Source organism: Larus michahellis, chromosome 1 (assembly GCF_964199755.1).
Source record: "Larus michahellis chromosome 1, bLarMic1.1, whole genome shotgun sequence".
Classification (NCBI taxonomy): Eukaryota; Metazoa; Chordata; class Aves; order Charadriiformes; family Laridae; genus Larus; species Larus michahellis.
Window position 1 is genome coordinate 2549104 of NC_133896.1, and position 18131 is coordinate 2567234.

Sequence of the window (18131 nt, forward strand, 5' to 3'; positions counted from 1 at the left end):
TCAAAATGCGCTTTTAAAACAGGTATAATTAAACCTCTGCAAAAGAGGGGAGGCAGAGAAATTAGCAGCAAAAGTGGTAATAAAGGCGTTTCAGAGCCTGCGTGAGCTGGAAGGGATTTCATCCCTCCCCCTCGCCGCACAGCTACAATTACACTCCGCAGTGGGGGAGAGAAAAAAAAAAAAAGGTAATTATAAAAATGAACTTTTCTTCAAAAAATGAGCACGTTGTAAAAGGATTACTCCTTTGAACATCCGAGCACTTCAAAAGGAGGATGAATTAGTGCTGACAACTCAATAAAGTAGCCATCAATTATTTAAAACGCAATGGCTCTTCTCATGCAGCACTTCTGATTAGGAAAACATTTCAAAAACTAGAAATTAGAGTTATTCTTCCTAAATGAGATGGGCCTGGGCTTCAAATGCAAGGGTGGGGGGGGGAAAAACGCATGCGACTTTCAATGAGCCTGGCAAGAACGCTGGAAAGTTCCTCCTCTTGAAGCACATCTATAAAGTGCGCTGCACGGGGTCTGGGATTCGCAAAGCAAACCAGGCAGATGGGAGGGAAGCAAAAAAAAATCTGCATTTTTGTGAGGGAGAGACAGAACATTCAGCTCATGGGGGCAGCGAGTCGAAAAAAGCCCAACCGAGACCCCAAACTCCACCACTGCCGTGTTTTGAAAAAAGCAAGCAATTACGCATACCTAGGGAAAAGACAGTCAAGGCCAGGCTGGATGAGGCTCTGAGCAACCTGAGCTAGTTGAAGATGTCCCTGCTCACTGCAGGGGGGTTGGACGAGATGACCTTTAAAGGTTCTAACCCAACACACTCTAGGATTCTATGATTCTAAAAGAGAGTTATGAAAGAAACTCCTCGAGGGCGGTTGGTGACGGAGCGATTGGGATCTCCTTTAAGGGTAGTTCATCAGGCTTTGCCTCTGTAGGTACCCACGAGTGGATGCTAAGAGCCTCCTGGACACTGCAGCTATGGTCATCCATCACCGAAAACAACCGTAGCAATGTCAAACCGCCGGTTTAAAATTGAAGAAACACGTAGGAAAAAAAGGCAGCTGGAGGGGAAGAAGGAAAGCGGGGTGAAGTGCAGCTTCTGCAGGTGCCGTGTCTGAGATTTCACGCTTTTCGGAAGCGCCCCTGGGTTAACGAGAAGAGCAGCTCTGCCTCCGCAGCCCCGCGACGCGCTCTCCTGCCACGGATGCTGTACGTTTAACGAGGTTGCAAATGAGAAATGGGCAGCTTAAGCTTTAAACAAACAGGAGGGTGGCCAAGCTAAATGGCTTCTCCTCTGGACAGAAAGATAAGAAGGGCTGTTTCTGACACCAACCACGTGGGCTCAGCCAGGTGAGGCAAAATGAGGATTTATGAGCGCAATACTACTGCTGAAGGAGCCTGTCTGGGCTGTTTTGCCAATTAAAATAATCAATCAAGGCCTGTGACTGAAGGTGGGGCAGATCCATGTGGTTTACTTCCAACTTCTGACAAAAAAAAAAAAAAAAAAAAAAGACAAAGACTGCAAGAAGGAAAAAAAAAAGAAAAATAAAATAACTTGCAGGGAAGTTTTAGTGGTTTTCCCTGTCTAGCGATTACTCGATGAACTGCCACCGACAAACAGCCGCGCAGCCCAGGGTGAGGGCGAACACTGTAAATACCACAACAGGAAAGGTCCCTTACAGGGATTAATCCCGTAAGATACGGATGCTCCTCTGCATCTCACAGCCAGCAGCAGGAGCTGATGGGCTCAGCACTCCGGAGGCACCTCCAGCACCACGCTGGAGCATCTCCCACAGCTTCCCTACCGCAATTGTTGCACGTTGACTCTCCGTTGACTTCAGGCCAAGCCAGAAATCGTTGCGTGCATGATGATCGCAGGATTTTAAAATAAAATCCTATCAAGAAGAATGGGAAAAGAATGAAGCAGACTATGCACTGTTTCTCCCATCACCCTAAAATCCCACATTAATTCAGGAGCAAAAGAAAAGGGATAAAAGCCCTACCAGCTCAATAGATAACTGCGTCTATGGAGACAGGATGAATCCAGAAGCTGTACAGGGAATTGCAATGTCACAGACAGGACCCGCTAGTGAGATGTCAATCTTCAAGGCCGAGAAGATAGTGACAGCTATTTTTCATTTCTCTCTTTTTTTTTTTTTCTTTTTTTTTTTCCAAGCCATCTCCAGTATGTGAGAACTGGCATCCGTCTCTCTTTCCACCTTGGCTAGAGTCCCACTTATCAAACTAATGACCAGAAAAACCAGAGAGAGACAGAAAATGCACGGAGGCAAAGCTGACCTCTCCTTGCACCCATTCCAGCTCCCAAGGTGATCCCAGGGGCTCAATGCCCCTTCTGCTCCCTTAGAGCAGCTGATCCCTGTGGATTCCCGTTGGCCATGCCGCTATCCGCCTCCCCCTTGACTGCCTGCTGCTCTTCCCATGCAGGCCAAAAGCTGAGGCTGCCTTTGATGGCCAGCAAAGTCAAACAGGTCTCAAAAAAGGCGGCTTATAGACGATGGGATTGACAGAGTGCTAATGCAGTTCAGTCCCTGTCAGCAGATGTGTCAGAAACCATTACTTCTCTCTGGCTGGTCCACCAAAAAGTTCTTGCTGCAGAAAGATCAAAAGAGACAGCAGCCGGTCTGCGCCCTCCAACCTACCCTGAAAACACAAGGTTTGACCCCATTCCAGCCAGGTTTCTCAGCACCAGCAGCTCAGGAGGTTGTGCTTTTCCAACCCAAAGCTGCTAGTTCCCAAGGACGTTCAGAGCAATGGTCATCGCTTTTGCTCAAACTTGGAGTGGAAGGTTGGAAACAAGAGCTTTCCCGGCTCAGGTCATCTAAAATAATCCAGCAGACACAACTCTGAGCAAGCAAAGCAAATGACATAAATTTTCCCTGAAGTATCAGCTCTTGGACCCTAGGAACGATGTCGGCTGATGCACTACAAAGACACGGATTGAGAGATAAAGCCATGTTAGAAACGCAGTCTTTGACTAATAAGTTTTACCAATCAAATGGAATTATTGAAAAAATATTTAAGATGTACTAATCAAAAGAACAATGTAATTGCTCAGAGATACAAGACCGGGTGATCTCTTTTTACTAACTGGTCTGTTTCGCCCATAACGTCTTTCTATTAGACTCATTGACACAACCCCTTCATATACACTTTCATCAAGATGATTGTGGCTAGACTGACCCCAGGAGCACAAAATGGGGAGGTGTATTTTAATAACACCAGAATAATCTAAACTAGACATCAGCCATAACAAGAGACAACCACAGGTAGAAGTGTGAAGGCCACAATGTGGTCACTCATTCTGCTTTACACCTCATGTGCCTTACACAGAGGCAAGAGCTGCACTGTGTGTAGGCTTCACTTTTCCACAAATAAAAATAACACGTGACTTAAAGGAAAACTCCTGGTCTGTTCTATATATCATACCTGTGACATAATGAGGGACAGCGGCCAAAAATTGTGGCTAGGAAAAAGCTTTCCAGCAGGAGAGTAATGCAGAACCGTTGTCCAGAGGATCTCAATCTCTGGACGTTTTCAAGACTGGGTACGTAAATATTCAAAAAATGGTTATTAAAGATCTGGAGATAATGGCAATCCATCATTTATGAAGTTCAAATCCAATCTGGGCTGGTATGGGCCAAAAAATTGTGGTCATATGGCAGATAATTGTTAAGGTGGACAAAAGAAGTTCGTGGTCTCAGGTAGCACCACGATCAAAGCCATTTTGCACCCAATTCTCACTGCTTTCAATCGAGACTTAGGCTTTTACTGTTCTCTGTGGTGCTAATTTCTAATACAGCACACTCCAGAGAGAACAGCTGTGATTTTATCAGCTCTCAAAAAGGTTTGTTTAAATGGGAGAGGGGTTCTCACATGTTCTAGATAGAAACCACATGGCCAAGAGCAGCTTGGTATGGAGCCTCAGGTCACGAGAGCTGGGGAATATTAACCTGGATTCAAGCGCTGAACAAAGGAGGGGTTTATTTGGACTCTGGATGACTCCAATGCAAGATTGCACCCACCTATGGAAGAGTTACCCAGCGACTACAGGGATTTATAGGCTACGGAGACCTCAAACGTGCGACTGTTTCCTTCAGGTCAAACGTGAGTCACATTCGTGGGATGGTTTGTGAAACCTGACTTTACTTTTCCAGATCCGGAGAGGAAGAAAATAATTCTGCCTGCAAGGTGTGCTGCTTCAATATGTCCACATCCAACTTAAAGCCATCTCCTACCTAGGTTTTACTGAATGTGCAAGTCAAACTTGATTTTTAAAATAAATTGAAGCACTGCCATAACAGTTTGCCTAATGCCAGCAATTGCTTTTATATAACTTAGAGCTCCACGATCAGCCTCAGTGGAGAACTTACACATCTGCAGATGACTTACGCGGGAGCCTTGTAAAAGCTTCCACAAAAGGCAGTAACCACACTAAATGTTCCCCCCAGAGGAAGAATTATCTAAAGAAATACTGAAAGCAATAGGGAGAGTCAGACTCCCACGGAGAGATAATTTTTGTCTCTCATTTGAAAACTGAAAAAGAAGATTCAGCCAGAAATTCTGCCACGGACTCAGCCTGGGGGTCGTCACCTCTCGACGTATTGGCTGTGCAATGGAAACAGATACACCACCCAAGAGACGCAAACATCCGCAAAGCACTTCAAACTGCTTTACGCACCACGTCCCTGCAAAAAAAAAATTGAAATATGGGGACCAGGACCACAGGTGCTGCCTCAAAAGTCGCACTTGTCCTTGAATGGGAAAAACCCAATTGATCAGCCGTGCCTGCTCCTTAATGGACTTTGATCGTTGGAAGCCAGCCTGGAAAAACAACTAATTTGTTTACACTAATAAATAATAACATCCACCCGCTATCAAAGCATGCACCCATCACTACTGGTGAGCCTTTAAACGCCACTCACTGTGACCATTCTTCTTCTTAATAACCAGTAATTTGACGGGAAGAAAACATGCCAAAGCTACCAGCGATGTCTCCTTGGAAAGTCACAAGCGAGTGACTTAGTGCGTGGGATAAGTGGCGCGGGCGACGGGGTAATTAGCTCCAGCGAGTCATTATCCTGCAAACAGCTGCACGCTCTGACTTTTGAAGGAGTTTTTCTGCTGGATTTTCAGCCTCTGGAGCTTGTCCAGAAAACCATCACGCCCATCATCTACACAATGCTGCTATACGAAACGACGGCCTGTCCTGGTTTGAGCGACGCAGGGCTAATTTACCTTCCAATGCTGGGGAAAACTGCACTTTTAGAAGGCTCTGGTGTCTGAATTTGTGAAAATATTTACTTTATAGCCAGCTATGGGATGCAGGTTTCAAGGTCTCAGTGTTTTCGAGCTCGCCAGGTGCGGGGATGAGGAGGAGCGAGACCCGAGTTGACCAACGGGATTATTTCGTACCATGAACGTCACATTCAATAGAAATTGAAAAGTTTGCTGAGGAGTTCTCCCTCTCCCTTGCTGGCCGCCATCCTGAGCATTCCTTGCCCTGGTGCCGGAGCCCTGAGCCCTTCCCTTCTTCCCGAAACCTTAGCGCTCGCGGTGTCCCCACGCTGGCTGTCCCGGGCTGGGAGTGCACGGCTCCCTATGATAGAATGGGCTGGGTATAACCCTTGTGTATTTTATATCGGTGTCGGGATCGACATTGGCTGCGTAGTGTTATGAATGCTAGTTATTTACTAGTATTCTATTAAATCTATTTATATTTCAACCCTCAGATTTCCTTGTTTTTTTCCGATTCATCGGGTGATAGAATAATTGTCTGAATGACAATAAATTGTTGCGGGTTCCTCAAACCATAACACGGCCGCGCTGACGCTCGAAAGGAAAAATCCCATTCTGCTGCTATAGGGCAAAAAAAAATCGAAGCAACGTGCACTTTTTTGTTGGATGGAGGCAGGGCAGCACATTTTTAAGGCCAGTATTAGTAGTGACCACCTCGCTGGAAAGATTTATCACCTCGACATGAACCGTACAAGAACAGGCTATAACAAGCTGTCGAGCCGCTTGTAGCCTAATTTAGTATTGATTTAAACAATTACAGCATGAAGTTTAACGCAGAATAATTTTGAGACAAATTAGTTTCGTGCTTATTCAGTCACTCTTAAAAGGAAAGGGATTTACAATATTTTACATTTAAGGATGAAAGAACGGGAAACACGACCATCCTCCCAAGTCAAATGTACTATTTACAAAGGGCAGCTACGAATATTTTTTTAAAGCATAATCTTTACAGAAATGGATGATTCATCTGTGAGGACACGATGGCACAGGATGCTAGAAAACCTCTTATCTCGAAGCTAATTCAGTTCAAACATGTGGTGATAGTTATCAAAAAGCAGCTATTATCAGCCTGTGCAGAGGGAATGGAGAAATCCTTGAGTCGTGTTCAAATCACAGCGCCGGCTCCCGCCGCAGGAGCTTCAGAAAGATCTTGGGGATAGAAAGGAGCGGGATGGTTGAACCACGAACCCCTCCAGGAATGAGACAAGGCAGGAAAAAGCACCACAGGGCTGGGAGAGAGGCACAAGGCTCATCCACGCTACACTATTTTCATCGTACCCATGAGGAGATGAGGGCAAAGATTTCAGCGCTGTCAATGCAGAAATAGGCTTTTTTTTTTTTTTCCTTTTAATGTAAAATCGATAAAATTATTTTAGGAGCTATTTGGATGACTTGGTTGAGAGAGGCAGCAATTTTTCTTCTCTTTCACAGAATTACCCGTCTATAATGTCGGGAACAGGCAGACCTTCTGACCATGTACATTTTGACCAAGAATAATTCCAGTTCAAAATGCTTTCCATCCATCATGAGAAACAAATTATAGGAACTGGACGAGAAAATTCCAAGCCATTCTGACTCTTCAACCCCAAATGAACTTTAAGAAAATATATTGATATTATAGAACACATTTTCACGGCTACAAACGAAGCCACAATCCACAAAAATACACTACTGCATTAAGAATCCAAACCAAATTTGTAAGGTTAACAACCTCCGTGGTCCTGCACCGAAGTTTGCACGTTAATATTACCATGAAGTTTTTTCAGCTCTCAAGAGGGTCAGATGCCTGCGTGGGCTGAGTTTGGCTTCTTACTCAGTTTAATTCTCATACGAGAAAACAAAAGAAAGGCAAACAATATAAAACGTAACACAGAATATACCTACTAATCTCCAGATCTCTCAAAACGAAATTCAAATAACGTCTTCAACAGACTCATCAGACCATGAATAAGTACAATTTTGTTTCTGTTGTTAACTCAGAGTTTCAATTTTCAGATACTTTCCTGTTGTGGAAGCCAAAAATGCACTAAATTCTGTTATTTTCAACCCTGTTCTGAAAATCAAGTCTTGGAAGACATCTACGTGTGACGCAGATTTGGCATGTTTCCGTTTTCCCAGGCACTTGCAATGGTGAGGAGTTACCGGCATTGCAGATAACCGCAAAACAAGGGTGTACTTTCTAAATTCTTCCCCTCGGTGCCCCATCCCTGGAGACATTCAAGGCCAGGCTGGATGGGGCTCTGAGCAACCTCATCTAGTTGAAGATGTCCCTGCTCGCTGCAGGGGGGTTGGACTAGATGACCTTTAGAGGTCCCTTCCAACCCAACACAGTCTATGAGTCTATGATTCTCTCTGCTGTGCTCCTGCCAACGCAGGATCCAGTTCTTGATCTACAAAACCCCTTCTGGTCTCCTTAAAGTTGTTCTCAAGACTCTGCTCTTGCTTCGTGACTACTCCTCCTGCATTTTTACCGTTGCATCTTACACCTGATCGGCACTACTTTTGCAGCACCAAGGGAAAAAAAGACAAATGCCATCAAATCCATCCAACACGAGATACCAAGACGTAACCTGCTCTTTGGGCAATGCCCCGCTCTCCTCTTACATCGTGTGTGCTCAGTGAACGCTGGGGCTGAAACAATTTCTAATGTTGGTAATACCATGAGGGTGGTGAGACAGTGGCCCAGGTTGCCCAGAGAGGGAGCGGAGGCCCCATCCCTGGAGACATTCGAGGCCAGGCTGGACAGGGCTCTGAGCAACCCGATCTAGTTGAAGATGTCCCTGCTCACTGCAGGGGGGTTGGATGAGATGACCTTTGGAGGTCCCTTCCAACCCAACACATTCTATGATTCTATGATTCTAATTATTTACAATGGGTTGTATTCCTCCACTTTTCGGTTTTGACAGCTAAGTTTCTGAGATGGAAGGTAAAGCTCTGCCTTGGGAAAGAAGTAGTTCAGGGCTGCTGTGCTGCTCCAAAACATCATTTGAACTCGTGGAAACTTTTTAAGCCCTGTAAAGAAACTTTCCTCCCCTTTCGAAGGAAGCTGTTCCCCTCTAAAGACTTCTGAAAACTCTGCTGGAATCTCGTTTCACTTTGTCTCTGAAAGAACCATCCCATACCCGCAACTCCCAGACAGGCGTAGCGTTAGTGATCATTAATACACACAAAAATCCTAGCAATTTCCCCCAAAATAATAGCAATAATAATGGTTCTTACTATGATTATATATCATCATAATATACTCGTGTTTTACAATTACAAACTAAGATAGAAAGCGGCCACATAAACCTGGGGAGGTGCGTGCTACTTCCTAAGAACTTTGCAAATATTATTCATCCCTGAGGAGGCGATTTTACAGATATGAGGGAATAATTTAAAAGGATTAAAAGAGCTTGACCCAAATCACAGCAAGAGTCAGAGCTGGCAGTTAGTTCACTCCTTTCAGTCCCACGCAACATGTGTAATTCAGAATTTGGGGGGGGGGGGGGGGGGGGGCTTCCATACTGTCCTGTTACCCACGTAGCTGGGACGAGAACTGCATTTGTTGCTATCATCACCACTCCACATTAGAGTGCAAAAAAGCTGTTTCAGAAGAGACTTCTTGTATAAATACTCTAACTTCAAAGCCAAAGCTCTCAAATCTCTCTTATCTGGCTGGGGAAGCAATACAGCCGCCTCGCTGCAACAGCATCCCATCAATCACGGACACGCTGCACTTGGGAGGCAGCAGATCTCATCTTTGCTCCTCCTGATAGTTTGGCACGTGTATTTAGTCCCATCGCATGGCTCTCTGATTTGCAAGCCTCCCCAGAACTTCTAGGGGAGGCACACGTTACTGAAAATCTTGAAAATAAACTTCTATGGCACGGTTTTAAGAAAGCTGGTGACAATTTGCTGCGATGGCTACCAGGTGCTTTAATAATGGCACATACGAGATGCAAAGATTGCTGTTAGCTTGACATATTTAACAAGAAGGACATACCCTCTTGCACAAGCAAAATATAAGAGCGCTTAATTTATGTATAGCTACCGACCTGCATGCAGAGACTGGAAGAGGAAAGACTATACCAGCGGTGACACTGGAACAGACCACAGTTACAGACTCAATGTTGAGACAGATTTTGTGGGTCATCGAATCATAGAATGGTTCGGGATGGAAGGGATCATCCAGTTCCACCCCCTGCCCTGGGCAGGGACACCTCCCACCAGCCCAGGTTGCTCCAAGCCCCGTCCAACCTGGCCTTGAACCCCTCCAGGGATGGGGCAGCCACAGCTTCTCTGGGCAACCTGGGCCAGGGGCTCACCACCCTCACAGCAAACAATTTCTTCCTCAGATCTCATCCCAATCTCCCCTCTTCCAGTTTAAAACCCTTCCTCCTCATCCTATCACTCCCCTCCCTGAGCCAGAGTCCCTCCCCAGCTTTCCTTTAGGGACTGGAAGGGGCTGGAAGGTCTCCCTGGAGCCTTCTCTTCTCCAGGCTGAACCCCCCCAGCTCTCTCAGCCTGTCCCCACAGCAGAGGGGCTCCAGCCCTCCCAGCATCTCTGTGGCCTCCTCTGGCCCTGCTCGAGCAGGTCCATGCCCTTTTTCATGGATATATAGCCAGTTATGCCTAGACATGGCCAAGAAGGGATGTATTGGCAGTTCATGCAGCTCCTACCTGCAGAAGAGGCCGCTGCACACCTAGGATCTTCATGGTATCTGCATTAGCCAATATTTTCAGGGGATCAGATGCCTTCGTGACACCTTCAATCTCTTTATTGATCTCAGCCAGGACCTGATTGAGGAAGATGTTCTTGATGTACATGGTGAGGAACTCGCGGAGCGGACACTGCTTGGCTGGGCCAAGCTCCATGGCATGCTCTATTTCCTGGATAAATCTGGAAAACAGAAGGGGAAGAATGCAATGTAATTAAACCATGTAGTTACTCCAAATGTGTTAGTGTGGTCTTTGCCATTCCTACATCTCAGAGCCAAGCACCAGCAGTGGGGGAGTGACTACAGACTCTGCCGACCTGAGGCATGAGGAGTAGAAGAGGTCTATAAAGTAGCCTTCAAAAAACAAATGCATGAAATGCCAACAGCTGGAGAGACTCAATGGGTGGAGAAAAACAGACAAAATGGGGAAATGGCGAAAATCCACAACCTGGGCACCATTTGTGTTTATCCGTCCAAAAGTCACTGACTGCTCTATTTGAGACATACTGGAAAGGTGCCTTTTTTAAAATAAAATTTCCATAAAAACATTCAGGATGCTAGAAATTCCTTGGAAAAGGTAAATTTCCTTCTCTGGTTGGTCACTCGATTCCCACAGGTGGGTTCCCCACCCCTAAACTGAACAGCGGTATATTCCAGCTCGAAGTCTAGAGAGATCACTGAAAAAAGCAACGCATATCTATTATGCTGATATCATACTGCATTATGGATGTCTGTATTATGCTATATTTTTATTACGCGTTATTGTTTCATCCTAGGATTCCATTCCCGTGTATGTAGAACGGCATGCCAATTCTGGGAATATTTTAACACAAAATGTTTGCCATCTCCTCCTGCAAAATATCTTTATCTCAGTGAGGCCATCTGTTTAACAGATAGAAGTTTCTTCTAGAAATTACCTCGTCATTCCTTTAACTTACATCTGAGGCAACGAAATTAGTCTTCCTTTCAAAACTGGATGTGTCAAAATAATTAGGAATTGATTATCAGGAGCCATAATGGATTGAGACATGCTGTCTGAAAGGGAGGAGTGTGCATGGTGTTGACACAGCCTTCTTCATCGATGCACATGAGTGCCTCGCAATCTTTTATATTTTAATCTCACTCCTGGAAAGGCTGGGATTGTTTTTATCTTTGTTTTACACGGCAGCAGCGTTTGACCTTGGATCTCCCAATATACGCAGCAACACTCTCTGCACCCTGAAAGCCACCACGTCTTCACTAGGAGACTTTTTTTTTTTGCAATGGAGACATCTCTAACAGTTCCAGAGCGGTCAGCGTTTATTAGCGATGCCTCACCGCTAACCATTTTCCCAAACACTTCAACGAGGTCTGCTTAATTGTCCCTCATTTTCTACCTCCACGTCCAGCACTCCAGAGGAGGCAGCTTCCCTTCAGAGGACTGACTGAGGAGCTCTCGTCAATTTTAGTAGCATGATTTCTTTCAAATCTGAACAATTTGCTCCCTAAAGCCTCTGCAGTGTTGACTCCATCAGTCTAGAGCTGACACATTTGGGCCGATGCAGTTATTGCTTCCGCGGGGGGACCCATTCGCGGCAAAGTTTGAAGATTGCCTCTCCAAAGAGAGATGCTGCATGGAGAGAAGTGCCAAGGATGGCAGTTTTATTCCCTGGCTTTCACAGATCGATAACGTGAATCGGCTTTATCAAACCGGGAAACAGCAGAGTTGCCCAGGAAGAGAGCAGAAGGGACCACCACCGAGCTTATCTCTGAAATAATAGACCTAATGTCACCAGCTTCGAGTGACAACCACTGATGTCCTTCAGGGAATGTTGTCAAGGTTGATGGGACCATATTGAACTAACTTACCGCATCTTTTCATGTCTGCCAATAAACTTGCCGACTCTTTCTTAATAAGCTTATTTACACAGCGCTTTTGATGTACAGAATTCACGAAAAAAGACGTGAATTCTACTGTAATACCTCCTTCAGATGGGAAAGGAGAGGCACAGCAGCTTGAATTTGAAAGGAGCAAACTTTCAGTGAACTGAAGGGAGCAACTACTAAACACTTTTAAAATCCAGCACATGCTTAAACATGGGTAAACCAACATAAATAGAAGAAAACTTTTAGAGGGAGAATGGCCACATACGAACTAGCAGCAAACTATTATTAGAGCTCAGATGTGCTGACCTACAGCAACTCCTTATCCCACAATAGCTTGATGGTGTTTGTAGGTGTTTCCTATACCAGAGACTAAATTGCTTGTGCGGGGCCGTAGCAAAGGTCGGTGCTAGCGAAAGGTGTAATCAAGAATTTTTGATTCCCAGTACCTGGCATTAACCACCATTTCAGATCTCTCCTAAAGGCCCGTGCCGTAATCTTCAGCAAACTTTACCTTGATTAGAGAGCTGAGTCCTGGCGGCTGGCGTGTTCTAATAGGCTTTAATTTCTTGGCATAGACGAGACAACAGTGGTTCACCGAATACTGGTACCGATCACAAATATATCCCTATTTCACTTGATACGAAACAAAGTAATCACAGATTACGAGAAAGCTGCTAGATAGCAATGACTCTGTGAGAGGGGATTTTATGAGTGCTCAGCAGCACTTGTGATAAAGAACAAATGGTAAAGAGCTTAGGAAAGCAGATTTAAACTCGATATCGGGAAAAAGTTATTAAGAATGAAACTGTGCACGGCATAGAGGACTAGAGGATACGGATGAGAGGCCTGAAGTTTGAATGTTCGAGTATAGCTTGATTAAACGATAATGGTAATGAAAAACAGAGAATTCCTGAAGTCTTCATTTAATCAAAAGATCTCTACCAAAGGAAATGGAAGGAGAGAAAAGGTAAAGAAAAATGTAACATGGATGTCAGAGCATCTCTTACAGTAGGGAAAAGCCCTAAGAGTTCACAAATTTGATACTCTAATGGTACCAGTACGTTACCACTTAGTACAGCCTAGAAGAAGGATGACTGAGGGCCAATTTGGTGTGCTCTGCTATGTTTCAAAGATGACCTCACCATGTCTTCATCAGCCAGGATGAGGCCCAGCTGCTGGAGAACCCCCATCTGCTCAGCAAATGGAGCACTCAAGACAGCCACTGTGCAGCTCCAGCCTTCATCCCACCAAGAGGAAAACCCCACTGAGGACACGACCAGGGTGTCCAAGCAAGCATCACAAGGCTCCAGATACAGAGGTATGGCAGATTTGCTCCAAGAATCTCAGAATCACAGAATGGTGGGGGTTGGAAGGGCCCTCTGGAGATCATCTCGTCCAACCCCCTGCCAGAGCAGGGTCACCCACAGCAGGTGGCACAGGAACGCGTCCAGGCAGGTTTGGAATGTCTCCAGAGACGGAGACTCCACCACCTCTCTGGGCAGCCTGTGCCAGGGCTCTGCCACCCTCACAGCAAAGAAGTTCCTCCTCATGTTTAGGTGGAACTTCCTATGTTTGAGTTTGTGCCCGTTACCTCTTGTCCTGTCGCTGGGCACCATGGAAAAGAGTCTGGCCCCATCCTCTGGACACCCGCCCTTTAGCTATTGATGAGCATTGATGAGATCCCCTCTCAGTCTGCTCTTCTCCAGGCTAAACAGCCCCAGGGCTCTCAGCCTTTCATCAGCACAGAGATGCTCCAGTTCCCTCTTCATCGTCGTAGCCTCTGCTGTCCCCTCTCCAGCAGTTCCCTGTCCGTTTTGAACCAGGGAGCCCAGAACTGGACACAGGACTCCAGGTGTGGCCCCACCAGGGCAGAGTAAAGAGGGAGAATGACCCCCCTCGACCTGCTGGCCACGTTCTTTTTAGTGCACCCCAGGAGACCATTGGCCTTCTTGGCCACAAGGGCATATTGCTGGCTCAATCCTGCTGGCTAGAATCCTTCTAGCACGTTCCATTGCAACAGTGATGCACCCTATGCGTTCTGTATTGAGAGGATTATTCAGAATGCCATTAAGAACAGATTGATCTAATGCAAAACATTAATTTTATGTATTTCTTAAGAGAATTAAGGCTGCAAAGTCAAACACTGACACGTTTGGAAAAGCAAGGATTGGAGTTGCTTGTGTCACCTTAGTTTGGCCTGCCGTGCATGACATTGCGGTACAATTTTTAATTACGCAATGGCACACTATTGCTCTCATCAGCAGATCCTTGTCTTGTCCTAGGAGCAGGATGGTCGGTGTTCAGACAGCAAATGTCACAGCGTTGGGACTTTGCAACTGTCTTCTACACGACTGGAGTAACACCCACCAGCAGCTAATTGTCACCTGTGTGAATCACTGTGACACCAAGTGAGACACTTCTGCCACCAAGTCCCACGGGGCTGTCTACACCGCTTCCAAAGTCCTTTCTTCCTGCCTTCTCATTTCTTCTTATGGCTCCTGTTTGTGGGAATTCGGCCACCAGTTCTCTTATTTTCCTTGGTTCCTTATCCCACTTGTTCATCCTACATTTCTCCTCTCTCCTTGGCGTTTACATCAAGAAGCATCCTCCTCCAGGCAGCCAGAGCCCAGCAGGTACGGGAGCCCAAAAAACACTGCGAGGGGAGACAGCCCTTGGCTCAGGAACCAGCACCTTTGCAAGGTCCTTGCCCTTGGCTTGGCCGTGCCCATCAAGAACTTCAACCTCTACAAACTGGAAGCCTCTTATGAGAGTGTGAGCACCGCACTTCTTCAAAGGTGTATAACCCAGCCACATTTTGGTGTATTTTCAGGGGAATGGCAAGAGGCACACCCTTTACACAACAGTTCTTCTTACTGAGAAATGTGAAGACGCAAATTCCCAGCCAAAGAAAAGGTCACCAGAATTTGCCAACATGTACGATGTCTTTCTTCTTCTCATTCTCAGAAAGAACACATGTTTGAGACACGTTTTTCTAACAAAAAATATCTAGCCCCAGTTGGCAATTAAAGACTAGCCAAATTACAAGAAACTGAAAATGAAGTTTTCAAAAGGGGAAGCATTGGGTGGCATTAAAGACCCAACAGATATTCTCTGTTTTCTGCTTGGCAGATGCATACACATACATTCACAGTCACACACTGTGTGATTTATTTTTTAAATTTCAAATACTGCTGGTTAGCTTACTCAAACATAATTCAGTCTTTATAAAGAAGAAAATATTTAACAGCATCTAAAAAAATATATTCTAAGAGTACTTTCCAAAAATGTTCCCATTTTGCTCATACAAGCTATCCATGTAACCATCAAGCTGTCAAAAAAGCAATTTGATCCATGGCTATCCCAGAGATCAACGTTTATGTCTGTGTGTGAACCAGCGTACATGATAAGAAATCACATTTTAGTCAACGACACGCTTATATAAAATGCGTAAAAATCGAAGTGGAGAAAACTTTTTGGCATTTCAATAAAGCAGAGCACCGGGGAAGGTCTGGACACGATTCTTCAAATTGGTTTTGGACATACCTGCCCGTGTGTAAATCCAAATGACCAAAAAAAACCTCAATTAAAAACATCTCTATAGCGAAAGGCTGTTTCACTGAGCCCTTTTATACCCTACTATTTTGTTTTTTACTCTCCGAAGAGTGAAATTTGAGATACAGCTCACTGTAAAAAGGGGCCATAAAGAAGGCCTTGGAGGAACAGCTTTGATTCACTTTCCATTTGCTCCGATTATGCTACTCGAAAAAGAACCATTCGGTTGTAATTTAGTAGGATTTCTGAAATGCTATCAACAACCGCATTTAAAATCATCTCTCACCGGCACACAAAAACTGAGGGAAAACCTATAAAGGTTAACACGCTGTGGGGTGTATTCTCTAAATGCGAGAGAAGGAGCCACATGGCACATTCAGGATAGAAAATTCCCCTACCGCTGAGCAATTACACTTATTTAACATAACCGCCGTATATGTCAGACCTGTAAAACGCAAAACCACTTCATCTGAATAAAAAGGCAGCACGAGGTGTGCCACCAGATTTCGGATAATGGTCACTAGATAGCCCTGGGGTTTGCCTGAAATCCTACAAAGGCTCGTAGGGATGTCACTGCTGGGAAGGACCGCTTTTATGAGATGTCTGGACAGTATGGAGCTCTCGAAGATGGGAAAAAGAAATAGAAATCTGCATCTAATCCTGAATTCAGAACCTGCATTTTCAAAATGATGCACAATTTTTAACTTGTTTTATCCTCCTGTGAAAGCATTTGAGGTGATTTGCGGCTGCAATTAAGCATTCCCCTTAGACAGAAAAGCACTTTCAGTAAAATGAAGTATCTTTTTGTAAATGACAGTCATTTGGATTAAAAAAAGAAAAAAAAAAGGCAAACCATTTCAGAAAATTTAATTCATTCTAACTCACAACTTAATTGGCTATGAGGACTGTCTTACCTAGGCTGAAAGCGTGCAATAAAAAGCACAAAACCTAAAAAAGCTATATGGATTGATTTAGAAACCTACACCTCTCACAATCCCAAGGCTTTCTTCTCCCTTCTTGTGATCAGATGTCTTCTAAAATATCATTAAAAGGAACTGAAGACATGTCATTGACAGTGCATAACATCAACTACTCCTTTTCTTAATGATGATGATAATATTATCTGAAATTCCCTCCTCAAACAAATGAAACAGCAAAAAAATTTAAATATTCCAAAGCCTTATTAAGAAAACTTTTACAGACATTCAGTCCAAATTTACATTTCAGCTTGGTTCATTTTCATATGATCCTAAACTGTTCTTTTCTCTTTATCTTCGTTATAAAACGTCCGAGTACCTGGAATGAACCTTTTGGTGAGCTTACACAAAGCAAGGAAATATTAAGGAAACGTCAGAAATCCTTTGAACTGGATGCCAGTTACCGACAGAACGGCAAATCCCAAATGGGTTGTTCAGACTCAAGGCAATCAGAGATAAAATATCCAAGACTATAGGTTCTTGAAGGTTTGAAGACTCGTTCAAACTGAGATAGACACCTGGGAGATTCCAGATTGTCCACTACCCATCCAGAAAGCCCTCCCACCCCAACAGTGGGCGTTCTCGGAGAGGGTCAACAGAAGGGACAGCCAAAGATGATGTTCTCCTGCCAAGCTCTAAGATAACCAACAAGGTGCGGCTCTGATTCCCAATTTACCACCCTCATGATAACGTGGCCAGGCAAAGAGGCTATTTCCACAACTGTGTGCAACCAAACTGGTATATATTTCAGTATATTTAAGTCACATAATGATCTACTTGGAATACAATCTATTTCTCATCCATACTGGATCTAGTCCATCCTCTGACTCCTCTCTCCTCTCTCAAAGTGGGACCTACTGATGCTCCCGTACCAAAAGGTACCGACCATTACACACGTACAGAATACCGCAAATGAAATGAAATTAAAAAATTCACCGCAGCACATAGATCAGAGACTGTTTGTTACTGAAGAGCAATCAAACACGTAGTAAAGTAACAGAAAGCACATTACTTTGCATAAAAACTTAACTACAGAGAATTATTTTGGTTGCATTATCAGTTACCCCAGGATTGATGTTGCACCGAGGAGCGCGTTGCTGATAAATATTGTGGCTATATGCAAGATAATAGAGCTGCTTCGGTACGAAGTAAGTCCAAAGGGAGCTGTATGCAGGGGACAACAGCAGGAATAAAGGTTTACGCTCTTCTCTAGGTGACCCAAAATGTGATTAAAATTATAATCATCGTAAAAAAGTGTGAACAGCTCTGGGACACTCAACGGAGATTTAGCTACGCTAAGTGCATTTAAAACCTTAGCAAAACCAGACCAAAACCCAGCAAATATCAGACAAAAAGCATTACTTTTCTGTTATTTTGAAATATTATACAGCATAAACATCCAGGAAGGTAATGACTATGGGAAATTAGTACTGTTAATAGAAAACACCAAATTTGGGGCACTTTTCACCAAAATATTAAGGTTTCAGCTCAACAAAATTAACTGGCAGTACCAGCCAGACTGGTGTCCTCAACACCAAGCTGGGTTTGATGGGCTGTTTTGGGCAAATGATCAGATTCTACTGTCAGTCCCCATCACTTCAGTCCCTCCCTTATACAAGCAGAAATCCCCAACCAAAAAAAGCTCGACTACTTGATGTAGCTCTTTCGGTTAGTGTAAAGGCTTCTGACTATGTCCCCACAGAGCTGACAGCTTT

At 44.5% G+C, this 18131-nt stretch overlaps 1 protein-coding gene across 1 annotated transcript in view; it reads right to left on the reverse strand.

Moving 5' to 3' along the window:
* EXOC4 (exocyst complex component 4) overlaps positions 1-18131 on the reverse strand; it is a 431048-nt gene that overhangs the window by 107905 nt on the left and 305012 nt on the right. The window contains exon 11 of the mRNA XM_074573187.1: positions 9984-10203. Within this exon, the coding sequence (XP_074429288.1) occupies positions 9984-10203 (220 nt within the window). The remainder of the gene's footprint in view (positions 1-9983; positions 10204-18131) is intronic.